This window comes from Lucilia cuprina, chromosome 6, assembly GCF_022045245.1.
Source record: "Lucilia cuprina isolate Lc7/37 chromosome 6, ASM2204524v1, whole genome shotgun sequence".
NCBI classification, from domain to species: Eukaryota; Metazoa; Arthropoda; class Insecta; order Diptera; family Calliphoridae; genus Lucilia; species Lucilia cuprina.
Genome location: NC_060954.1, coordinates 2,968,815 through 2,992,525, shown reverse-complemented (window position 1 = coordinate 2,992,525; position 23,711 = coordinate 2,968,815). Strand labels below are relative to the sequence as shown.

General features: G+C 27.0%; 2 protein-coding genes across 3 annotated transcripts in view; both read left to right on the top strand.

Moving 5' to 3' along the window:
• Window positions 1-560: 560 nt before the first annotated feature.
• LOC111679774 (putative mediator of RNA polymerase II transcription subunit 24) overlaps window positions 561-23,711 on the top strand; it is an 84,741-nt gene continuing 61,590 nt past the window's right edge. Inside the window, exon 1 of one of the 2 annotated variants that reach the window (XM_046955680.1) lies at window positions 561-1,076. The gene's annotated coding sequence lies outside the window, so the exon portion shown is untranslated. The remainder of the gene's footprint in view (window positions 1,077-23,711) is intronic. The other variant, XM_046955681.1, reaches the window with a different exon arrangement.
• On the top strand, window positions 13,445-14,287 carry LOC111679772. The gene is made up of 3 exons (XM_023441367.2): window positions 13,445-13,611; window positions 13,708-13,883; window positions 13,956-14,287. The coding sequence occupies exons 1-3, from the start codon at window positions 13,554-13,556 to the stop codon at window positions 14,025-14,027; spliced, it is 306 nt and encodes a 101-aa protein (XP_023297135.1). The 5' UTR covers window positions 13,445-13,553; the 3' UTR covers window positions 14,028-14,287.

Sequence of the window (23,711 nt, the reverse complement as noted above, 5' to 3'; positions counted from 1 at the left end):
TATCTGCCAATACAACCCAAAACACATCATCCAACCTACAGTTGGTTAGTTTTTTCCCTTGTTCTGCGTATTTTATCAAACAAAATACAACATGTTGGAGCCAACTAGCAGCAGAATGATAAACAACGAAGGTCTTTAAACAAACTCACCACAACAACTAAATGTCAGACGTATACGCGCGGTGGAGCTTTCAAGACGTTACAACAACGGAACGCAACAATTTGTTTTAAGATTTAATTTAAACGATTTCTCAGTGTAAAACGAGCGTTGCTCTGAATATTTTGTATTTTTGTTTGTGGAGCTAAAATTACAATAATAATAAAAACAAAAAACACAAGAAGAAAAAGTAAAAAAAAAAACAAAAATAAAACGAAATGTGTTAATTTTTTACAATAAATACTTAACAACAACGATGTTTATTTATAATAACAACAACAACAGCAATACAATTTGTTAAACAGTTTCAAAAATAAAAACAAAAAAAGAGAAGCTAATAAAATAAAACAACAAAAAAAGTTTTTGGTAAAAATAAAATTGAAAAAGTGCATTATTAGCTCAAAACAAAAATTAAATAACACAAATTATTTATTAAAAGAAAATAAATTTTTCTAGAAAAAGTTTTTAAAAATTATATCTTTAAATAGTGTTTTGTAAATGATATTTACGCCTTAAATTTCATTTAATTAATGAAATTTTTAAATGGTTTAATTAATCAAAAACCCATACAATTTAATTGTAAAAATTAAGATGATCATTTTGCTTGTTATTGGGTAACTGATCTCTGCGTGTATGTTGTGTTTTTTTTTTTTCAAAATTTCTAAACAAAAGTTTGAAAAATTTAATTTGTTAATGATTGTTGTAACTTTTCGAAATAAAAACAAATTAAGCTACTGTAAATTAAAACCGAAATATATTATTAAAACAAAAGCTTAATATTGATGAGAAACTAATAATATAATTATTTTTTAAAAACAACAAAAAACATATTGAGAAAAATATATTGAAATATTAGCTTATTATGGGATTAAATTAATAACTAATTTGTTATTTTTTTCTGCTGCACTTGGAGAAAAAAGGTGAGTTTATTTCGTAGCGATATATTGAGATCTGTTGCAGATTGGCGCGTATTAATGACTTGACTAGAACTGTTATCTTAATTTTAGAAAAGACTACTGAATAGTCTGTTATAGTATAGACTATATTATAGACTTTAATCCGGTATATAATAGACTATAATCTGAGTATAGTATAGACTATAATCAGGTACAGATTAGGCTATATTCTGAATATAGTATTGACTATTGTTTGACTGTAGTAAATACTATTGTCTGACCTTATTATAGACTATAGTCTGACTTAGTATTGACTATAGCATGGACTAGAGTCTGACTATAGTATGGACTAAAGCCTGACTGTAATATGGACAAGAGTCTGATTATAGTATTAACTATAAACTAACTAGAGTGTGGCGTATAGTCTGACTATAGTATGGACGTTAGTCTGACTATAATATATACTATATTCTGACTATAGTATATAGACTATAGTCTGTCTATAGCCTACACTATAGTCTGTCTATAGCCTTCACTATAGTCTGCCTATAGTGTATGCTATAGTATAGACGATAGTCTGTCTATAGTATAGACTATAGTCTGACTATAGTATAGACTATAGTCTGTCTATAGTATAGACTATAGTCTGTCTATAGTATAGACTATAGTCTGTCTATAGTATAGACTATAGTCTGTCTATAGTATAGACTATAGTCTGTCTATAGTATAGACTATAGTCTGTCTATAGTATAGACTATAGTCTGTCTATAGTATAGACTATAGTCTGTCTATAGTATAGACTATAGTCTGTCTATAGTATAGACTATAGTCTGTCTATAGTATAGACTATAGTCTGTCTATAGTATAGACTATAGTCTGTCTATAGTATAGACTACAGTCTGTCTATAGTATAGACTATAGTATAGGCTATAGTCTGTCTATAGTATAGACTATAGTCTGTCTATAGTATAGACTATAGTCTGTCTATAGTATAGACTGTAGTCTGTCTATAGTATAGACTATAGTCTGTCTATAGTATAGACTATAGTCTGTCTATAGTATAGACTATAGTCTGTCTATAGTATAGACTATAGTCTGTCTATAGTATAGACTATAGTCTGTCTATAGTATAAACTATAGTCTGCTTATAGTATAGACTATAGTCTGTCTATAGTATAGACTATAGTCTATCTATAGTATAGACTGTAGTCTGTCTACAGTATAGTCTGTTTATAGTATAGACTATAGTCTGTCTATAGTATAGACTATAGTCTGTCTATAGTACAGACTTAAGTTTACATATAGTATGGACTTAAGTCTGTTTATAGTATAGATTATAGTCTATCTATAGCATAGACTATGGTATGTCTATAGTATAGACGATAGGCTATATTCTGTCTATAATATGGACTAAAGTCTGTCTATAGTATAGACTATAGTCTGTCTATAGTATAATCTATAGTCTGTCTATAGTATTGATGATAGTCTGTCTATATTATAGACTATAGTCTGTCTATATTATAGACAATAGTCTGTCTATAGAATAGACTATAGTCTGTGTATAGTATAGACTATAGTCTGTCTATAGTATAGATTATAATCTGTCTATAGTATAGACTATAGTCTATCTATAGTATAGACTATTGTCTATCTATAGTATAGACTATAGTCTATCTATAATATAGACTATAGTCTATATACAGACTAAAGTATTGATTATAGTCAAAATATAGTATGGATTATAGTCTGACAATAGTATGGACTAAAATGTATAATCTAAGGTATGGTCATTAGTGTAATTTTAGTTATGTTTTGATTATCTTCATTTTTGCTCTAATTATTATTTAGGAAATATTTTTATTATTATTTTTTTTTAATAATTTACAACTTCATATTTAATGTTCTTGACCGTTTCGGTCATAACTTATTACTTCCATAATTTTTGCAAAAATAATCAGAAAAATAAATCTAATAAATGTCATTAAAATTCGTTCAAGGTTTTTAAATAATCAGCAACAATACAATACAAATTATAACTAACAACACTTTATGGTTTAATTATTTGTTTATTTTTGTTAAAAAAAACTACAAATATCTGCAAGAAAATGGTCTGTCCCTCATTTGGTCTCAAATAACCATTAAACAAAACAAAACTATATAATTTACAAAAAAAATCATAAATAAACCAAGTAATACTTATACAAACTGCAAAAGAAAAAAATCTTTAGGTGGACGGTCGGACAATGCACAACAAATTGTAATAAACACCTGTTTTATGTTATTAACACTAAACTAAAGCTTTAAATGAATAATGTTTGTTTAACTGAAAGAAAAACAAAAAATCAATTAAGACAACAAACACTCAACACTAGATTTGAATTTTTATTAAAACAAATAAACTTTTAATTGATTTAAAGGAATTTTGTAATTATTATTAATTTTAATTGAAATAATAAAAATGTCATTATCGAATGTAAACAAAAAATTATTAAGATAATTTGCAATCAAATTTCGATTAAGGAAAAGTTTTTTTGGAGGAATTTTCTTTTTTTAGGAAAATTGTTAAAGAATTTCTTTTTTCATAGAGAATTTTTTTTATAAATATTTTTAAGAGAATTTTTGTTTTTATATAATTTTGTAAGAGAATTTATAGGAGCAATTTCCTTTAAATAGAAATTTTTTAAATAAATTTTATTTTTATAAAAAATTTTTGGATTTTTTTAATAGAAAATTTCGAACAAATTTTCTTTTTATAGTAAATTTACTGAGAAATTTTTTGTCTTTAGAAAATTATTGGGAAAATTTTTAATTTTATAGAAAACCTTTAGTAAAATTTTCATTTTCTAAGAAAATTTTTAGGTAAATTTTCAAATTTTTGATTAAATTTAGTTTTTAAAGTTTTTTTTTTTTTTTTTAATTTACACTAGAAAAAATTAAGACAAATTTTCATTTTAAAGTGAAGTTTCTGTCCGTTAAATTCTCTTTTATAGATCACTTTCGTTAAATTATCTTTTCACAGATCATTTTCATTAAATTCTCTTTTTATAGAATATTTTCGTTGAATTATCTTTTTTTATAACATTTTCGTTAAATTCTGCTTTTATAAAACATTTTCGTTAAATTCTATTTTTACAGAGTATTATCGTTAAATTCTCTTTTTATAGAACATTTTCATTATATTCTCTTTTTATAAAACATTTTCGTTAAATTCTCTTTATATAGAATATTTTCGTTAAATTCTCTTTTTATAGAACATTTTCGTTAAATTGTCTTTTAATAGAATATTTTCGTTAAATTCTCTTTTTATAGAATATTTTCGTTATATTCTCTTTTTATAAAACATTTTCGTTAAATTCTCTTTTTATATAAAATTTTCTTTAAATTCTCTTTTTATATAAAATTTTCTATAAATTCTCTCTTTATAGAACAATCCTGTTAAATTCTTCTTTTCATGGAATATTTTCGTTAAATTCTCTTTTTATAGAACATTTTCGTTATATTCTTTTTTTATAAAACATTTTTTTAAATTTTTTATAGAACATTTTCGCAATATTCTCTTTTTATAAAACATTTTCGTTAAATTCTCTTTGTATAGAATATTTTCGTTAAATTCTCTTTTTTTAATAGAATATTTTCATTACATTCTTTTTTTATAAAACATTTTCGTTAAATTCCATTTTCATATAATATTTTCGTTAAATTTTCTTTTTATAGAACATTTTCGCTATATTCTCTTTTTAAAAAAGATTTTCGTTAAATTCTCTTTATATAGAATATTTTCGTTAAATTCTCTTTTTATAGAACATTTTCGATATATTCACTTTTTATAAAACATTTTCTTTAAATTCTCTTTTTATAGAAAATTTTCTATAAATTCTCCCTTTATAGAACATTTCTGTTAAATTCTTCTTTTCATAGAATATTTTCGTTAAATTTTCTTTTTATAAAACATTCTCCTATTATAGAAAATTTTCATTAAATTCTCTTTTTATAGAACATTTCCTTTAAATTCTCTTTGTATAAAATATTTTCCTTAAATTCTTTTTTATAGAACATTTTCGTTATATTCCCTTTTTATAAAATAAATTTCGTTACATTCTCTTTTTATAGAAAATTTTTTAAAAATTTTCTATTTCTAGAACATTTTCCTCAAATTCTCTTTCTATAGAAAATTTTCGTTAAGCTTTTTTTATCGAATATTTTCGTCAAATTCTGTATCTCCTTTTTTAGAGAAACTTTTTACTAAATTCTCTCTTAAAAGAGAATTTTCGCAAACTTTATAAAAAATTTATTTTTATAAACTTGTGTTAGCAGTTCTCTCTACTTTCTGACGAAATATATGAAATAATAATTTTATGTAGAACAATTCTTCCGACACATTCATTCATTATCTCTCTTTCAGTCGTTAATTGGCTTAAAATTTTCTTTTCCTAAAGTCACTAAACATGTTGTATTTAATAAAACTCTCAAGTGTTATTAACTGAAACAGACCCCCAAGTTTAAAGTTCAGTTTAATTTTACTTGTTTTAGTTTCGGTATTTATTTTTACAGCTAAAAAAAACAAACAATTTAAAAAATAATTTAAGGTTATATTTAAGAATCTCATTACACAGACAAGTTCATAGTCATGTCAAAATTTGTCATTTGAGGTAAAATTAACAAGTACAACACTTGTGTTTTTAATCTAAACTAATTTGCTGGTGCCAACGATTTGTTGAGTTTTTTTTTTTTTTGCCATAAAATATTTAAAGAAAATTATACTTGTAGTTTCTACTTAAACCAAAAAAAAATGTATTTACAACAAGTGTGTTTGGTACAGGTTAAAAGATAACAACAAAAAATATGAAAAAAAAGCCAAGTTAACAAGAAACTTGAACTCCTACTTAATAATGTAGTGTGTTTAAAAAACAAAACTAGTTTTTGTTTAAATTATTGTTAATGTTGACATAATTTATTTAAAATTAGAATATTTCATTTTATTATACCTTTAATAACTTGTCTTTAAATACAGTTAGATATTTGTTGTGAAAACAAACAAATTATTATAATAAATACTTTTAACAAAAGACAGACAGACGGACGGACGGACGGATAGACGGACATGTTTTAGTTTGATTTTTTTTTGTTTTATAACAAAAGTTTTTTTATAATTTAAGAACACAAAAAAACCCTCAAAGACTTTTGTAAAGAATTAAAATAACATTAACCTTTCTGTATTAATAAGCAACTGTATTAAATACTTATAAAACACATGTCATCCAACAAAGTTTTATTTGTAAAGCTTTGTTATTAAACCAATATTAACATGAATTTATAATCAATATGGTTTTTAAATGAACCAGGTTTTTAACACCTGTATTTAAAAAAATCTATATATAACATTATAATTTTAAAACAGTTTGCTATTGTTTTGTAAAAAAAAATCTTAAGGAATTGTTTAGGTTTTTTTCCTATTTTTGTAAATTTATTGTTTTGTTAGCCCAATGTAAAGCAATAAATTTGAACTATTTTCTTTAAAACCCATAATTTTTCAAATCAAACAGAAAACAATTGTTTGGTTGTTTTAGGGCCTATTTAAAAGTTTATGTAACAAACAATAATTTTATTGATATAATAATTTGTTTATTTTTTATAGGAAAAGTTTTGATTTTAAAGAAATTTATGTTTTTGAAAGTTTATTATTGAATAATAACCAACTTGAATATGAGAAAATTTTAAATAAATTAAAAACTGTTAAAATATGAAGTTAGGTTTCCGAAAAGTTCAAAGTTTAGTGAACAGATACATTGTATATGGATTTACAGTTTGATCTGTAAAATAAGTGTTGCAAATTATAGAAATTGAGACTGATCTATAAATCCATCTAGACTATTGATCAAAGGAATTGCCTACGGATTTTACTCTGCTTAATAAGCTAATCTATATGTACTGGCTTCACACTGCTCTATAGACTGATCAGTGATCACAAATTTAAAAACTAAACTATACTTTCATAGGTGGACTGATCTTCAGAGTGATCTTTAGACTATTTTTAGACTGATCTATATAATTAGATACAGTCACATCTATAGACCCAATGAAATGAGTTATAGACTGCTCTAAATATTAGTATATAGACCGCATAATAGATCAGTCCAAATATAAAAATATTAACTAGCCTACAGATCAGTCTAACAACAGTCTACATTTTGATCTAAAGTTTCTTTTATAGACTTAATAGGTCTATGACCTATAAACATATTTATAGTCTGATCTACAGTATTATCTATAGTCCGCTCTATTGTCTTTTCTACATGCGTAATTATAGAACGATCTATGTATATACTTAAGTATAGACAGGTTTATGAACTGATCTATGAACTTATTTATAGTTTAATCTAAAGACTGACGTACTAGTCCACTAACTAATATAGAGAATTAGTTATAGTCTGATCCATAGACTAAAACTAGTCTAGTTTATATATTGGTTTATTGTCTAAACCTTGATCTATATATTGATCTATAGAATAATATATAGATTGATTTATAAGCTGATCTATAGATTGATTTGTATACTGATCTTTAGAACAGTCTGTAGACTGATCTACAGACTGATCTTTAGATGAATCTAAAGAATCATCCTATAGATCTATAAACTGATCTATAGATTGATCTAAAGACTGATCAATAGATTAATCTAAAGACTGATCCATAGATTGACCTAAAGACTGATCAACAGATTGATCTATAGATTCATCTAAAGACTGATCCACAGATTGATCTCTAAAATAATCTACAGATTGATCTCTAGAGTAATCTATAGGTTGATCTCTAGAATAATCTATAGATTGATCTACAGAACAATCTATAGACTGATCTACAGAATAATCTATGAATTGATCGATAGAATAATCTATAGATTGATCGATATAATAATCTATAGATTTATCGATAGAATAATCTATAGATTGATCTATAGAATAACCTATAGATTGATCTATATACTGATCTTTTTCACAGTCTGTAGACTGATCTGTAGAACAGTATATGATCTACTCTATAGATTAATCTACAGACTGATCTAAAGATTGATTTAAAGTTTAATCTATTGATTGTATATGTATATATTTATCTAAAAACTGATCATTAGACAGATCTATATACTGATCTTTAGCACAGTCCTTAGACTGATCTACAGCCCAATATCTAGACTGATGTGTAGACCAGTTTATTATCTACTCTATAGATCTGTCTATTGTCTACTCTATACATAATTCTAAAGTCGAATATATTTTAAATTTCATTTTTAGAAAAAAATTTTAACTTTTTAATAAAAAGAGATTTAAATCTTAATAAAATAATTATAAATTTCTTTATAAATAAAGAAAAATCTCTAAGAATCACATTTATAATTATTATAACCATCATTAATTCATAAATATAAAAAATTAGTTAAAACATTTATTATTTACTTTCTTTTATTAACTAAATTGTTAACCGAGTTTATTGCAAAGAAAGAGGAAAGAAAGAAAGATAAACTAATAAAAACCATGTCACGTTTTGCTCTAATTTTAAATATGTAAATTGTTAACTCAAACTAAAATTAAATACATACAAACAAAAAATTGTATACAGTTTGTTTAACTTTATGTTTGCTGTAACGAAATGTTTTTTTTTTTTTTTTTTTTTTTTTAATTTTTATTATAATGTTAAACAGAATTCTGTGATAATTTTATTACTAGATTTACAAAACGTACTAGAAAATATACAACAAAAAATAAAAAAGAAAACACACAAAGTGGAAATACAAATAAAAACAAGAAAATTTTAAAAGCATTAAGGCATGGAGGAGTTATGCTGCAATAATAATCTTAACACAGCACCATCACCATAATCATCAACATCATCCGACCAATAGTATTCTAATCATCATTCTAATAACAATCTCACCCACGTGCTGGAAATCATAAAAAAAAACGTTTCGATTGACTTGAAGGTATTTAATGTAAATTTTTCTAACTTTATGACACGGCCATCATAAAAATTAAATAAAAAATTGGAGATGAAAATAGCATGAAGAAAAAGAAACGATTGTTTGACTGAAAGAATGAATGAGCGAGTGTGTTGTCTGAAAGATCTTTGTGACTTCTATAAACATTGATTTAATATTTTTTCCATTGTTATTGGATTTGGTTAAAATGCACTAAAAAGTCTGTAACAAGTCTTTTTATTTTTTATAAGATTTTATTATTATTTTTTTTGTTCATTTATTTGTTTGTTAAAATTTTTAAATAAGCTTTAAGTGGTTTCGGGACATGAGTTACCAGATGCTGTAAAAAATTTGGAAGGGATCGAAAAAATACAAAATTTTGAATGGTTAAGTTTGTTCTATGAAATGGTCTCAAGTCTGATCAATAGATTGATTAGACTATTATCTGATGTATAGATTGAACTCATCTGAAGATTGATTTATAAACTGAATTTTAAACTTTATGCTTATCTATAGCGTGATCTATAAGCTATTTTTGGAGTGTACTGATCTAAAGACTAGGCTATATATAGTCTGATCGTCTATAAAGTGATCTATAAACTGTTTTTTTCAGTAGACTGATCTATATACTGTTCTTTGAAATGGTGTTAAGTCTGATCGATAGATTGATCTATAGTTTGATCTTTTGATTAGACTATTATCTAATGTACAGATTGAACTCATCTGAAGATTGATCTATAAACTGAATGTTAATCTGATCTTTATACTGATCTATAGCGTGATCTATAAGCTATTTTTACAGTATACTAATCTATATACTAGACTTTAGTCTTATCGTCTATAAAGTGATCTATAAACTGTATACTATCCTATAGTCTAATCTTTAGACTAGTCTAAAATATAGTCTTTCTATATCCAGTCGATACATATAAGACTGAACTCAAGAGTGGACTTAAAACTATGAGTGATCTACAGACCGGCCAATAGTCTGATCTTAAAAATATACAAACAATCTGATCTGATCTTAAAAATATACAAACAAAACTGTTTTTACTGGTTTACTATACGCTGGACTGTAATAGTATGTTAAGTAGATTATAATCTGATCATTGAGTGCTGTATGATCTATAAACGCGGTCGATATATAAGACTGAAGTTTGCACTATAATCTGATTTAAAGTGTGATCTAAAAACCGGCCTATAGTCTGATCTCAAGATCTGATCTTTAGGGAAATCTATAAGCGGTTTTCTATTCTGATTTATAGAGTTATCTACAAGCTGTCCTATAACCTGATCTAAAGACTATACTATAGTCTGATCAAAAGAATTTACTAAAGTTCGATTTGTAGTGATCTACAAAGTAATCAATAGGTTGATCTATTAGTAGTTTCATATTAAGACCTATAGAGAGATCTATAAACTGGCCTATAGTCTGATCAAAAGACTATACAATAGTCTGATCTGTAGTCATCTACAAACTGATCTATAGGGAGATCTATTAGCAGTTTTATATTCTGATCTAAAGACTATACTATAGTCTAATCTACTAACAAAACTGTCTGATCTATAGTGATCTACAAACTGATCTATAGGATGACCTTTAAATTGTAAGTAGTACAGTAGTAGATCAGAATATAAGATCTATAGAAAAATCTACTTACTGGACTATACTCTAATCTATTGAATAACCTGTGGACTGCATTATATAACAATCCACAGTTCCTATCTATATATTCATCTATGGCCAGACTTTAGTCTGCTGAGTTGACTAGTTTCTCAGCTATTTTGAAAGACTGAACTGGTCCTTTGCTTAAGTGAAACTTCTGGCCACCTTGTTTACCTTAATATTTATTTAGAAATGTTCTAATAGTGTTAGTGCATCTGTTTAAAAGCTTTTTTTGTACCCACAAACCACAACAAAAAAATATTGAGAGAAAAAAATGTATTTAAACAATTTTGAAAAAAAAGCGCGTGTTGCAAGTTAACAAGTTTATTGACCGCATTTTGGTAATGGTATCTATTTTTAAACAAATATTTTCTTGTTGTTAAAGCTTTTCAAAAAGCTGAACTAAAACTGTATAGAATTGTTAAGATATTATTGAAGTTGTAACGAAAAATATTTATCTCTTTTTGTTTTGGTTTATTACTTAGAATTTGTTAGTTTGTTGGGTCTGTAGGTTTCAAAATTATGACACTTCTTAACAAATAAAGAAAAGCAGAAAGAGAGAAAAAAAAAAACGTTATTGTTTTTAAGTTACGTGCAGTTATTGATTACGACTCGCTGGTATTGTCAAAGATGATGGTTTTTGGTTGTTGGTTTTTATGTTGACATTTGAAATATCTTAAAGCTACTTAAGCTTTACTTGTCATTCTGTCTTTAAATGGGGTCTCATATTTGTTTTGGTTCTGTTGTTCTTCTGACTCCAACTCTGTTGGTCAAACAAAAACAAACATTTCTTTACTCTTTTTACCATGAAACCTTAAGTGGTAAAGAACCCAAATAAACAAATGAAAACCTACCAGTAAACCACCTACTTACAGATACTTGCAACACATATTAATATGTATCTGTGTAACTTTAAGTATACTAATGTTTATGATGATGATTCTTCTTGTAATAATTCTTTTCCCTAAGATGATGAGGATGATGATGAATACATTATAATGTTAATTTAGTCGCGTTGTTCTAGCGGCTGTTGACAATTCCATTGCATTACATTGCTTCTGCTCTTGTTTTAATGTAATATATGTATTCATTAATTCTTAGAATTTTTATGATGCTCTGCTGTCATGCAAACTAAGTGTCTTAAACTCATATCTCAGTTACATTTATATATTTTAACTAGATACTGTATCTTGTTTATAAACATAGAATTTGTATAAACAAATGTATTTGTTTTTCCATTTTTTTTTTTTGTTTCTTTCGTTCCCTTTAACCAACTTTTTTGTTTATTATGGCATACATTTCTTTTGTAATATAGAGAAATTAGGTTGATGTTGTAGATAATTATTTTATATATTTAACAAATGATAAGATATAATTGTTACAACAATTACATGACAAAATGAAAAAGTTGGAAAGAACATAACATTTTAAAACTAATTAAGTGTAAAATTTTGGGTGTTTATGTTAAGATTAATTTGAAATGGGTTAATGTTTAAGTTTGAACAATTCTTTGATATATATAGATAAAATCATAAATTTAAAAAAAATAAAAAAATTTTAAATATTTTTTTTAAAAAAAGCGAAAATTTTAAGATAATTTTTCATTAAAAGAAAATTCAACTAAAATTTAATAATAAATCTTTAAAGTCTTAACTAAAAACTAATATTTAGTGTGAATTATTGACAGGTCGATTGTGTAAGTTATAGTCTACTCTAAAGATCAGTCTCTGGTCTACTCTCAGTCTGTATTCTGCTCTATAGATCAGTCTGTATTCTGCTTTATAGATCAGGTCGATTATATTGACAGGTCGATTGTGTAAGTTATAGTCTACTCTAAAGATCAGTCTCTGGTCTACTCTCAGTCTGTATTATGCTCTATAGATCAGTCTATAGTCTGCTCTATAGATCAGTCTATAGTCTGCTCTATAGATCTGTCTATAGTCTGCTCTATAGATCAATCTATAGTCTGCTCTATAGATCAGTCTATAGTCTGCTCTATAGATCAGTCTATAGTCTGCTCTATAGATCAGTCTATAGTCTGCTCTATAGATCAGTCAATAGTCTGCTCTATAGATCAGTCTATAGTCTGCTCTATAGATCAGTCTATAGTCTGCTCTATAGATCAGTCTATAGTCTGCTCTATAGATCAGTCTATAGTCTGCTCTATAGATCAGTTTATAGTCTGCTCTATAGATCAGTATATAGTCTGCTCTGTAGATCAGTATATAGTCTGCTCTATAGATCAGTCTATAGACTGTTCTATAGATCAGTCTATAGTCTACTTTATAGATCAGTCTATAGTCTGCTCCATAGATCAGTCTATAGTCTGCTCTATAGAACAGTCTATAGTCTGCTCTATAGATCAGTCTATAGTCTGCTCTATAGATCAGTCTATAGTCTGCTCTATAGATCAGTCTATAGTCTGCTCTATAGATCCATATTTAGCCTGCTTTATAAATCCGTCTACTTTATAGATCAGTCTGTATTTTTCTCTAATGATCAGTCTGTATAAATCAGTCTAGTCTGTAGACTATATATGTTTATAGTTTGTTCAGAAGATCAGTTTACAGTTTGCTCTATATGCAATTAACTTTATTGCCTTCTTTATTGATCAATCCCTAATCTGTTAAGAGATTGTTAACAATTTTAGTACAATATCTATATCATATACAAAATTGTTTATTGGTTTATCATTTCTCTACTCAAATTTATTGAAACCTTGTCTGGCATTTGTCTTTCAAACAAAAATATTTGTCAAAAAGTTATTTTTCCAAAAAAATAATATTTCAAAAATTTATTTTGTTTACATTTCACAAAAAATAACAAAAATAGTTTGAAATTTAAATTTTTGCTCAAAAAGCTAAAAATGTTTGCCTTAAATCTTTTAAGACATCAAGCCACTAGACAAATTAACAGAAGGACGAGTAAGTCTAATGAAATTCTTGTTAAAAGCAGATAGAGAGAGAAAAAAAATAAAGAAAAAATTAAAATAAAATTCTTCTTGAAATTCTTTACTTAAGGCGGCTACATGCAAACACGTTCGAAGGCAAAATTTAAGGATGGTGGAGAACATGCCACATTTAATGATATGCCCATACCACAGGGTAGTTGGCAGGAATACAATGCACGTAGACAAAATCGTTATATGATGGTATTTTTAAGTGGTATCGCTTCATTTGTGGCTTCAGTGATATTTGTAGGTTTAAAGGGGGAGTTAGAGAGGGGAATGAATAATATATTGAACTATTTGGTTTTTTCTTTCACTAAGGTGGCCAAATCTGGTAAAATGGAACTTAATTATACGGTGCCGGATTATCCCTATGAGGAAGAGGAGGAGTAAAGGATTTTAGTTTGCAATGGAGGCACAACCAATGGGTCTTATCATTTACCTAATAGTGCAAGAACTTTGGTTTATTTTTAAAAGAGGGAAATAAAATAAACCAAAGTATTGAAATATTGTGTATTTGAAGAAGATTTTTATTGTAAAATTAAACTTGTTACTAATTTTAAAAAACCCCTTTCTTATATTTAAAAATAGTTTAAAACTCTAATTTTAAATGTATGTAGGAATATAAATATTTCTTAATAAATCTTAAACTTATAAAGAATATGTATATATGTATAATAACGTTGTCAACTGAATGAATGCCTAAACGCCTGAGTAAGTTTTTAAAAACCAAACGAATGGAACCCTTTCATAGGTATTCAAACCATAGATAGTAGATGTTATGGCGATACATGCTATACCGTTCAGTTCTATTTAAAAAGCATAAAAATGCTAAAATTAATCAAAGTTGTTGTTGCTGTAGTTTAATGTGTATTCAAATCATAGTAATTTGTAGCCTTAAACATTGTGCTGAACATTGAAGCGTTACAAAAAACGTAACATTTTACGCTTGATTACATGTTTTTGTAAACCCACATTTTTAAACCAATAGAGCTCTGTTATAGCAAGAAAGATTGGAGCAAAACAAAAATACAAACTGACATAGTCATCATACCCCAACTACCAACAACAAAAAACTTTTATACTCATCAGCAACATCCTGTGGCGGTAGAGCAAAAAAACTTACAAAAACAAACCAGGCCTTCTCTTCAGCAGCATTGTGGTAAAAGTGTAACAAAAAAAAACATTGCTCGCAACATGTACCCCAAGAGGGTGTTAAATCTTAAGCTACTGGTTTACAACAAAACAACGACAAACTTTTCGTTGTTGTTGTCTTGTCTTAAAGCTAAAAGATTCTTAGCCAAAATGACAGTGTGTCGAGCAACAGGTGTTTTTCCTCTCTCTAACATACTAAAGATACATCAAACACTTCTTCGTTATTTTCGTAAGTAATCAACTTTACTGTGAGAAACAGAACTGTAAAGGTATTGATTCACTTATTTCTAATCATAACAATTTGGAAAAAAATTCTTAAAAAAATTTTAGACTATAGACTAGACTATAGACTAGACTATAGACTAGACTATAGACTAGACTATAGACTAGACTATAGACTAGACTTTAGACTAGACTATAGACTAGACTATAGACTAGACTATAGTCTAGACTATAGACTAGACTATAGACTAGACTATAGACTAGACTATAGACTAGACTATAGACTAGACTATAGACTAGACTATAGACTAGACTATAGACTAGACTATAGACTAGACTATAGACTAGACTATAGACTAGACTATAGACTAGACTATAGACTAGACTATAGACTAGACTATAGACTAGACTATAGACTAGACTATAGACTAGACTATAGACTAGACTATAGACTAGACTATAGACTAGACTATAGACTAGACTATAGACTAGACTATAGACTAGACTATTGACTAGACTATAGACTAGACTATAGACTAGACTATAGACTAGACTATAGACTATAGACTAGACTATAGACTAGACTATAGACTAGACTATAGACTAGACTATAGACTAGACTATAGACTGGACTATAGACTACACTATAGACTACACTATAGACTACACTATAGACTACACTATAGACTACACTATAGACTACACTATAGACTACACTATAGACTAGACTATAGACTATACTATAGACTAAACTATAGACTAGACGATAGACTAGACTATAGACTAGACTATAGACTATACTATAGACTAAACTATAGACTAGACTATAGACTAGACTATAGACTAGACTATAGACTATAGACTAGACTATAGACTAGACTATAGACTAGACTATAGACTAGACTATAGACTTGACTATAGACTAGACTATAGACTAGACTAAAGACTAGACTATAGACTAGACTATAGACTAGACTATAGACTAGACTATAGACTAGACTATAGACTAGACTATAGACTGGACTATAGACTAGACTATAGACTAGACTATAGACTAGACTATAGACTAGACTATAGACTAGACTATAGACTAGACTATAGACTACACTATAGACTAGACTATAGACTAGACTATAGACTACACTATAGACTAGACTATAGACTACACTATAGACTACACTATAGACTACACTATATACTACACTATAGACTACACTATAGACTAGACTACTGACTAGGCTATAGACTAGACTATAGACTAGGCTATAGACTAGACTATAGACTAGACTATTGACTAGGCTATAGACTAGACTATAGACTAGACTATAGACTAGATTATAGTCTAGACTATAGACTTGACTATAGACTACACTATAGACTAGATTATAGACTACACTATAGACCAGACTATATACTAGTATATACTACATTCTTAGGTTTTAAACTTTCATTACTAAAAGTTTTACTTTTAAGTTTTCACTCTTTCGTACAACTGCCAAGATCATAATGCCAAGAAGTGTTATCATAACATGATATTGGCAAGTTAAACAAAAATCCGCTACTAATGCCAAATCAAACAAAACAAAAACAACCAACTAACTCTCTTTTCCTACTTAAAGATCATTTGCCACCACTTCTTTAAGAAAAAATCTGTAACAAACAACTTGTTTTAATAAGATTTTTTCCGATCTTTTTCATTATTTATTTTTTTTCCTTTTTTTGTTTAAAACAGAAATTAACAGTTAAAATGTTGAAAAAAAACGATCTGTTTTCTTTCACAAAGCTAATATGCTTTATTAAATAGACTAGAGTAAAATAAACTAAATACAGAGATAATGAATGTTATACAAAGCCCCGTACATAGTATCTATTGTGTAAAAAGGAAGAAGACATGTTCATTTTCTACAAAAAAAAAAAACAGATACATATTTACATTCTTAAGATAAACGCTTGTCGTCTAGCCGAACTGTATGCTGCAGTTTGAAACATTGCACCACTCACTGATCATGATGACACTGATGCATATAGACGGGCCAACTGAATAATGATGATGAGGACGCGCCATGATCAACATGTGAATGAATGTACATGATGATACCGTGTGACGAAGAGACGTCTTAGGAGTGAAGACATTAATACTTTTGGCGGCATTTGACGTTTTTTTTTTTTTTTTTTTTGACTTTCACATTGTTGCAAAAGTTTAGAAATGAAACTGTAATACTGATCTGGGTATTAGACGTTTTTGTTTAATATAAAGTTCTTTTTATTAGTTTCATACTAACTGGCTTTTTATTAAAAAAATCCACATTTTACTATTTTATACAATTAATTAAATTTAATTAATTGCTTTAAGATTGCGACATTGTATGAATTTCAATCGAAATCTTTATGTAAGAAGATCATTAGAGATCCATATATACGAATGCTTAAAGTGTGCATTGAATATATGCATAACTTACAAAGACGAATTTAATGATTGACGTCGTTTCCTAAGTAATTCATTTGATTTTTGTCATCGCGAATGCATAGATGTATTAGAGACGAAACAATATTTCGGATCACAGAATAGGGTATATGGATTACAATATAGACTAAATTTAAAAATATAGTCCAGAATATAGACTAAACTATAGTCAAGATATACTCCGTACAAAAGACTTGACAAAACTATAGATAACACTATATACTAGGCAATGGACTAGACCAAATACGAGACTATAAACTATGATATACTCCAAACTATGAACTACGATGTAGAAAATACCATAAACTTAAGTATGGGCCAGACTATAGACTAGAGTTTAGACTAGGCTAAAGACTAGGCTATAGACCAAAGATAAGATTGGACTATAGACAGACTATTGAATCGACAATGAACTAGACTATAAACCTATAGACTAGGCTATAAACCTATAGACTAGACTATAAACCTATAGACTAGACTATAGTCCAGACAATAAATTAGGCTACAATCTAGTCTGTAACCTAGACTATAAACTAGGCTACAGCTAGTCTATAAACTAGGTTATAGAACAGACTATAAACTATGCTATAGACCAAACTACAGACCAGAAAAAAATTGGCTATAAATTATACTATAGACTAGACTATTTGTTAGACTAGAGACTTGACTAGACTATAGACTACATTATAGAGTAGACTAGACTATAGACTAGACTATAGAATAGACTATAGAATAGACTACAGACTAGATTATAGACTAGACTATAGACTAGATTATAGACTAGACTATAGACTAATCTATAGACTAGACTATAGACTAGATTATAGACTAGAGTATAGACTAGATTATAGACTAGATTATAGACTAGAGTATAGACTAGATTATAGACTAGACTATAGACTAGTTTATAGACTAGACTATAGACTAGATTATAGACTAGACTATAGACTAGAGACTATAGACTAGACTATAGACTAGGCTATAGACTAGACTATAGACTAGACTATAGACTAGACTATAGACTAGACTATAGACTAGACTATAGACTAGACTATAGACTAGACTATAGACTAGACTATAGACTAGACAATAGACTAGATTATAGACTAGACTATAGACTAGACTATAGACTAGACTATAGACTAGACTATAGATTAGAATATAGACTAGAATATAGACTAGACTATAGACTAGACTAGGTTATTGACTAGACTAGGCTCATATTCGACTACAAATTAGAATAAACTATAGACTAAACGTATATTTAGCCTAGACTATATAAAAGATTATAATTCAGATTATAGAATAGATTACCGTCAGAACAAGAGACTAAACTATATTTTAGACTAGACACTAGGCTAGAGAACAGAATATAGGTTACATAAAGGACTGGGCTTTAGACATTAGACTTTAGTTCAGATTTTGTTTTAAGCGATTTTAATATTAAAATAAATTAAAAATTTTGCTAATTATTCGATAAAATCTTCTAAAATATTATGAAATTTCTTGTGATTTAAAAACATTCGTTTGTTTTGCTCTTATTTAAGCTACAATTATGATTACATCAGACAACTTCTTGAGATATTTTTCTTTTGAAATCCAATTAAATAAATTGAAAATAACAATATTTTTCATAATTTTCTGCTGTTCTTTTTTTTTGACTACATTCAAGTATTAAAAAAAGATGATCTATAAAATGCATTTAGAACACGCACTTTTAAAAAAATATGTAAGCAAAACACATAAAAACAGCTCAAGTAACCAACAATAACAGTGATTCAAATATTTTCATATAATAATGAAAAAACACAAAGAAATTTATACAATTCTTAAGAACATACGATCTCTGGAGATAAAAAAAAATTAAATTTCATATAGAAATGAAATAAATAAATCGCAACTTGAGACTGAAATATAAAATAAATAAAACACTTGTTAATCGAGCTTAACTGATGATGTTGATGATAAAGATGAACATAATAATGATGATAATGTTTTAATATATATAAAGATCAAATTGTATATAAACTCATTACTCTATTGATAATGTTGAAACTTCATAATCATCTTCATTAAGATGATGTTGATGATGATGATGCTTTTGCGATTTTTATAGGAAGTTTATATTGTTGTTTTGATTTACCCAGCTTTAGCACAAAATGCAGCTGTAAATTATTAAAATTATATAAATGATTTTCTAGTTTTTTTTTTCTTTACTCGTAAGTAATTGAAAAAGATATTCTTCTTTTTTTTTCAATTAAATTGCAAAAAAAAATCTAGGAAATTGTGCAAGAAAAAAGTTGCATTTAAACATCAACGTTTGGAATGCTTTTTCGCCTAGAGTTTCTACAATGACCATTTAATTGTGAATCATTTGGTCATGCTTTAATGAGAGTTTTTTTCTTCAGATAACATTACTTGATATAGAATTTTCCAATGAAATCATTTGGCTAAACAATTGATTTTATTTATAAATAATTTAAATGATTTATTTAGGAACAGCCATTCGAGTTTATGAGTCATCGGCAGTAAAAACAAAAACCCTTAACAATAAACTGTATTTTTAAAATATTCTTTCTTTTCAGGTAATTATCCAAAACTTATTGAACAACCTTTGTATGTTTTGAGTAGTAAGTAAACTATTTATTTAAATTTTTCTATTATTTAAATTACATATTTAAAAAATTCACTTTTTTCTTAACATTTCAAAATGTATGCATAACCCACCCATGTTAGTTAGTCATAGTTTGTATAGAATATTAATAAATGGCTAATAACTTAACTTAAGGCTAAACAAATAATTAAGCAATAATTTAGCAGAATATAAAGAAAACAGAAACAGTAAAAGAAAAAGTTTGAAAAACAAAAAACGCACCATAAATATGTTTTAAAATACAAAACAATACAAAATTTCAAAACCTAAAACATAAAGGCTTCATTAAGCGATTATTTAAAAAGCAGTGATGGGCATTGACAAACAGTAGGTGCAGATCTAAACATTTAGGAGAGTATGACAAAAACATTAACCAATTTACAACACTCTTAAAACCATTCATTCTCTTGAAAAATCTGAAATTTTTTCTTTTACTAAATTCTACAAGTTCTTCATGTGCCCACCGCTGTTATCTTTCTGAACGTTTTAACAAAACACTGCTAAAACAGCAACAGTATGAAAAGATGTTTCTTCATTAGTCAAACACAATGAATTGAAAAGAACAACGCAAAACGAACAGATAATTAAGGGTTTGCAGTAGGGTAAACCAAAGACAAGAAATGAATCGAGACTTTAGTTATCACTAAAAGCTAGAAAATAGTCAAGAGTAAACTATAAACTAGATATAGTTCAGACTACGAACTAACTATAGACTAGACTATAGACTAGACTATAGACTAGACTATAGACTAGACTATAGACTAGACTATAGACTAGACTATAGACTAGACTATAGACTAGACTATAGACTAGATTATAGACTAGACTATAGACTAGACTATAGACTAGACTATAGACTAGACTATAGACTAGACTATAGACTAAACTATAGACTAGACTATAGACTAGACTATATACTATGTACCATAGACTATACTATAGTTTCATACTATTCCCTAGACTATAGACTAAACTATAGTTCTGTTTATAGCCTAGACTATACACCATACGATTAATTAGACAATTATCCAGGCTATAGAAAGAACTAGAATCCAAACTATAGTCTAGCTAGAGACTATAGTTCTGGTTATAGTTTAAAATAGACTGGACTATAGTCCAATCGAACTTTAGAATATCAGGACGATTAAGCTAGGTCTGAAATGTCCCCCCATATAACTATCGGGTACTAAAGTAAATACACACTCGAACTCTTTGCTAGGTACACTATAATATTTGATGTGTTCCCTTCCCTCTCTCTCTCTTGCTCTCACAACAAAACTATTTACATCGTTCATAATTATCATTTTCATTATTACATTATAAAACATCATTATCTTTGTTTTTTTATATATAAGTGTGTAAATGTGTGAAAAGAAGTATTTTGTAATGTATAAAAGAAATTCGTACTTACATTTGAGTTTGTGCTGGTAATAGTGGTAGTAGTTGTAGTAAAATATTAAATGTTTTCATGTCACACTCTTTATACTTGCTCACTCAGCATTCACTTTACTAAATACCTTTTTGGAGTTGTAAAATTTATAGATGTGTTAGCACGTTTAAAAACATCCCATGATGTTTCCATTGAAATTTTAAAAGTTTTGGAATGAAACATGTTGTTTTTGTTGTTGTTGTGTTCTTTTAGCAAGGAAGAAATTAAAAACACACTTGTTGTATTGTTGTTAAGATGGATTAAATCATTAATCGAAAGATGAAAGAGCTGAAAGATAAAGAGAATTAGTTAACGGACTTTTTGTGAAAATAATAATGTTTTTTTATTAATTTTTAATTTCTGTTAAATTTTCTAGTGAAATTTTGAATTTTTTGGAAAATCTGCTTGAATTTCAGATTTTTATAGAAACTTCATTAATTTCTGATAGTATTGAAATTTTCTAAAACTTTCCTTTAAATAGCAAATTTTAATAAATTATTAAACGGTTTGTTAATCACTAAAATATTTTTGTTGTTTTTTTTATATTTAGGCTTAAATTAACTTTCATTAAGGCCGCCGCCAATTACTTTCTCAGACATCAAAAATTTAGTAATTTAGGAGTTAAAAACTGTCAACAAAAATTATGATAATTTAACAACATGCATTTAAAATCCCACATTAACGAAACGAAGAACAAAAAATTAACAGTTAAAGAGGCCCATAATACAGGTCAAAAAACTTAAAAAAAAAAACATGTCCACTACAAAACAAAAATATTAAACACGAATTTTTATTTATGTTTAATAAGCAATACGTTTTCTTCTTTATTTAATTTTCTTTCGTTTTTTTCACTTACATTTACAAAAAAATAAAATAAAAAAATAATAATGACATTATTGTCGAAAACCTAAAATTTTTTTATAAGTTGCATGACGATCATCATGATCGTTTCTTTGTTGCATTTTGCTTTATCATTTTGTTTAAAAATTTTGTTAAATCCTTTGTGAAAATTTTATTTCATGTAATTTTTAGTTTATTCATTCATATATTTTGTTATTCATTCATTGATTCATTTACCTCGTCATAGGTTTTGTTACTTAAATTCTCACATTTAGTATAGTGTGATCAATAATGATCATCATGCTAAATGATCAGCATGACAAATTTTTTTTTTATAAAATTTCAAAACTGTTAACATAATTTCTATATTTTAGTTTGTCATTCTAGCATTCTAAAAAGATGCTAGATTTAATTTAGCCAAAAACAAAAAGTGATCTTGCCTTGTGTTCTGTATTTCATTTCGTGAATACCTTTATTATTATTTGCTAAAAAAATACGTGATTGTTTAAATTATAATTTCATATCAGGTTCAATTTTGTTTTTTGTCTATAAATTATATTTTATTGTAATTGTAATAAAAACGGAAGTTGCCCACCGCTTGCAATCGTGAGTTAAAAATTTTCAATTTTTTTTTTTTATTTTTATTTAAAATAATAAAAACAAAATATATAAAATTATTAAAAAATTAATATTAACATTAAAATAACATAAAACTTTTATTTATATTCAATTACTGTTAGGTTTCGTCTGCTTAAAAACCCCCCAAGGGGTTTTCTTATTATCAATCAATCTTTAATTAAATTACCGCCTGTGAAAAGATCACTTGCGTTTGAAGCAGACTGAAACCTCTTAAAACTTGTTAGCAACAAAGTTGTGGAATTGTTTGCGAATGATTGCAGTTTAAGGTTTTGCTATTGATTTTTTTTAAAAAGCTTTTTATAAAAGCTTAAGTAAATAAATTTATAATACACTCTTTGGTTTTATATAAAAGTTATAAACAAGCACTAAAAGTGTTAATCATTTTTTAAATAAATAACAAATTTTGTATAAAGAAGACTTGATCACGATATTGACTATAGACTAAGTATAGTCATGGGAATTGACTTTAGTCTAGTTTAAAGCCTAGTCTATAGTTAAGCCTTTAGTCACTCTATAGCCTTGTCTGTAATATAGTCTAGTCTATAGTCTAGTCCATATTCTAGTCTATAGACTAGTCTATAGTCTAGTCTATAGTCTAGTCTATAGTCTAGTCTATAGTCTAGTCTATAGTCTTGTCTATAGTCTAGTCTATAGTCTAGTCTATAGTCTAGTCTA

What these genes read in the sequence shown, in the direction of transcription:
- LOC111679772 (XM_023441367.2), top strand. Translation starts at nt 13,554, where the DNA reads ATGTTTGCCTTAAATCTTTTAAGACATCAAGCCACTAGACAAATTAAC. An exon ending in ACAAATTAACAGAAGGACGA is followed by an intron (nt 13,612 to 13,707) that starts GTAAGTCTAATG and finishes TCTTTACTTAAG; the next exon opens with GCGGCTACATGCAAACACGT. An exon ending in TTGTGGCTTCAGTGATATTT is followed by an intron (nt 13,884 to 13,955) that starts GTAGGTTTAAAG and finishes TCTTTCACTAAG; the next exon opens with GTGGCCAAATCTGGTAAAAT.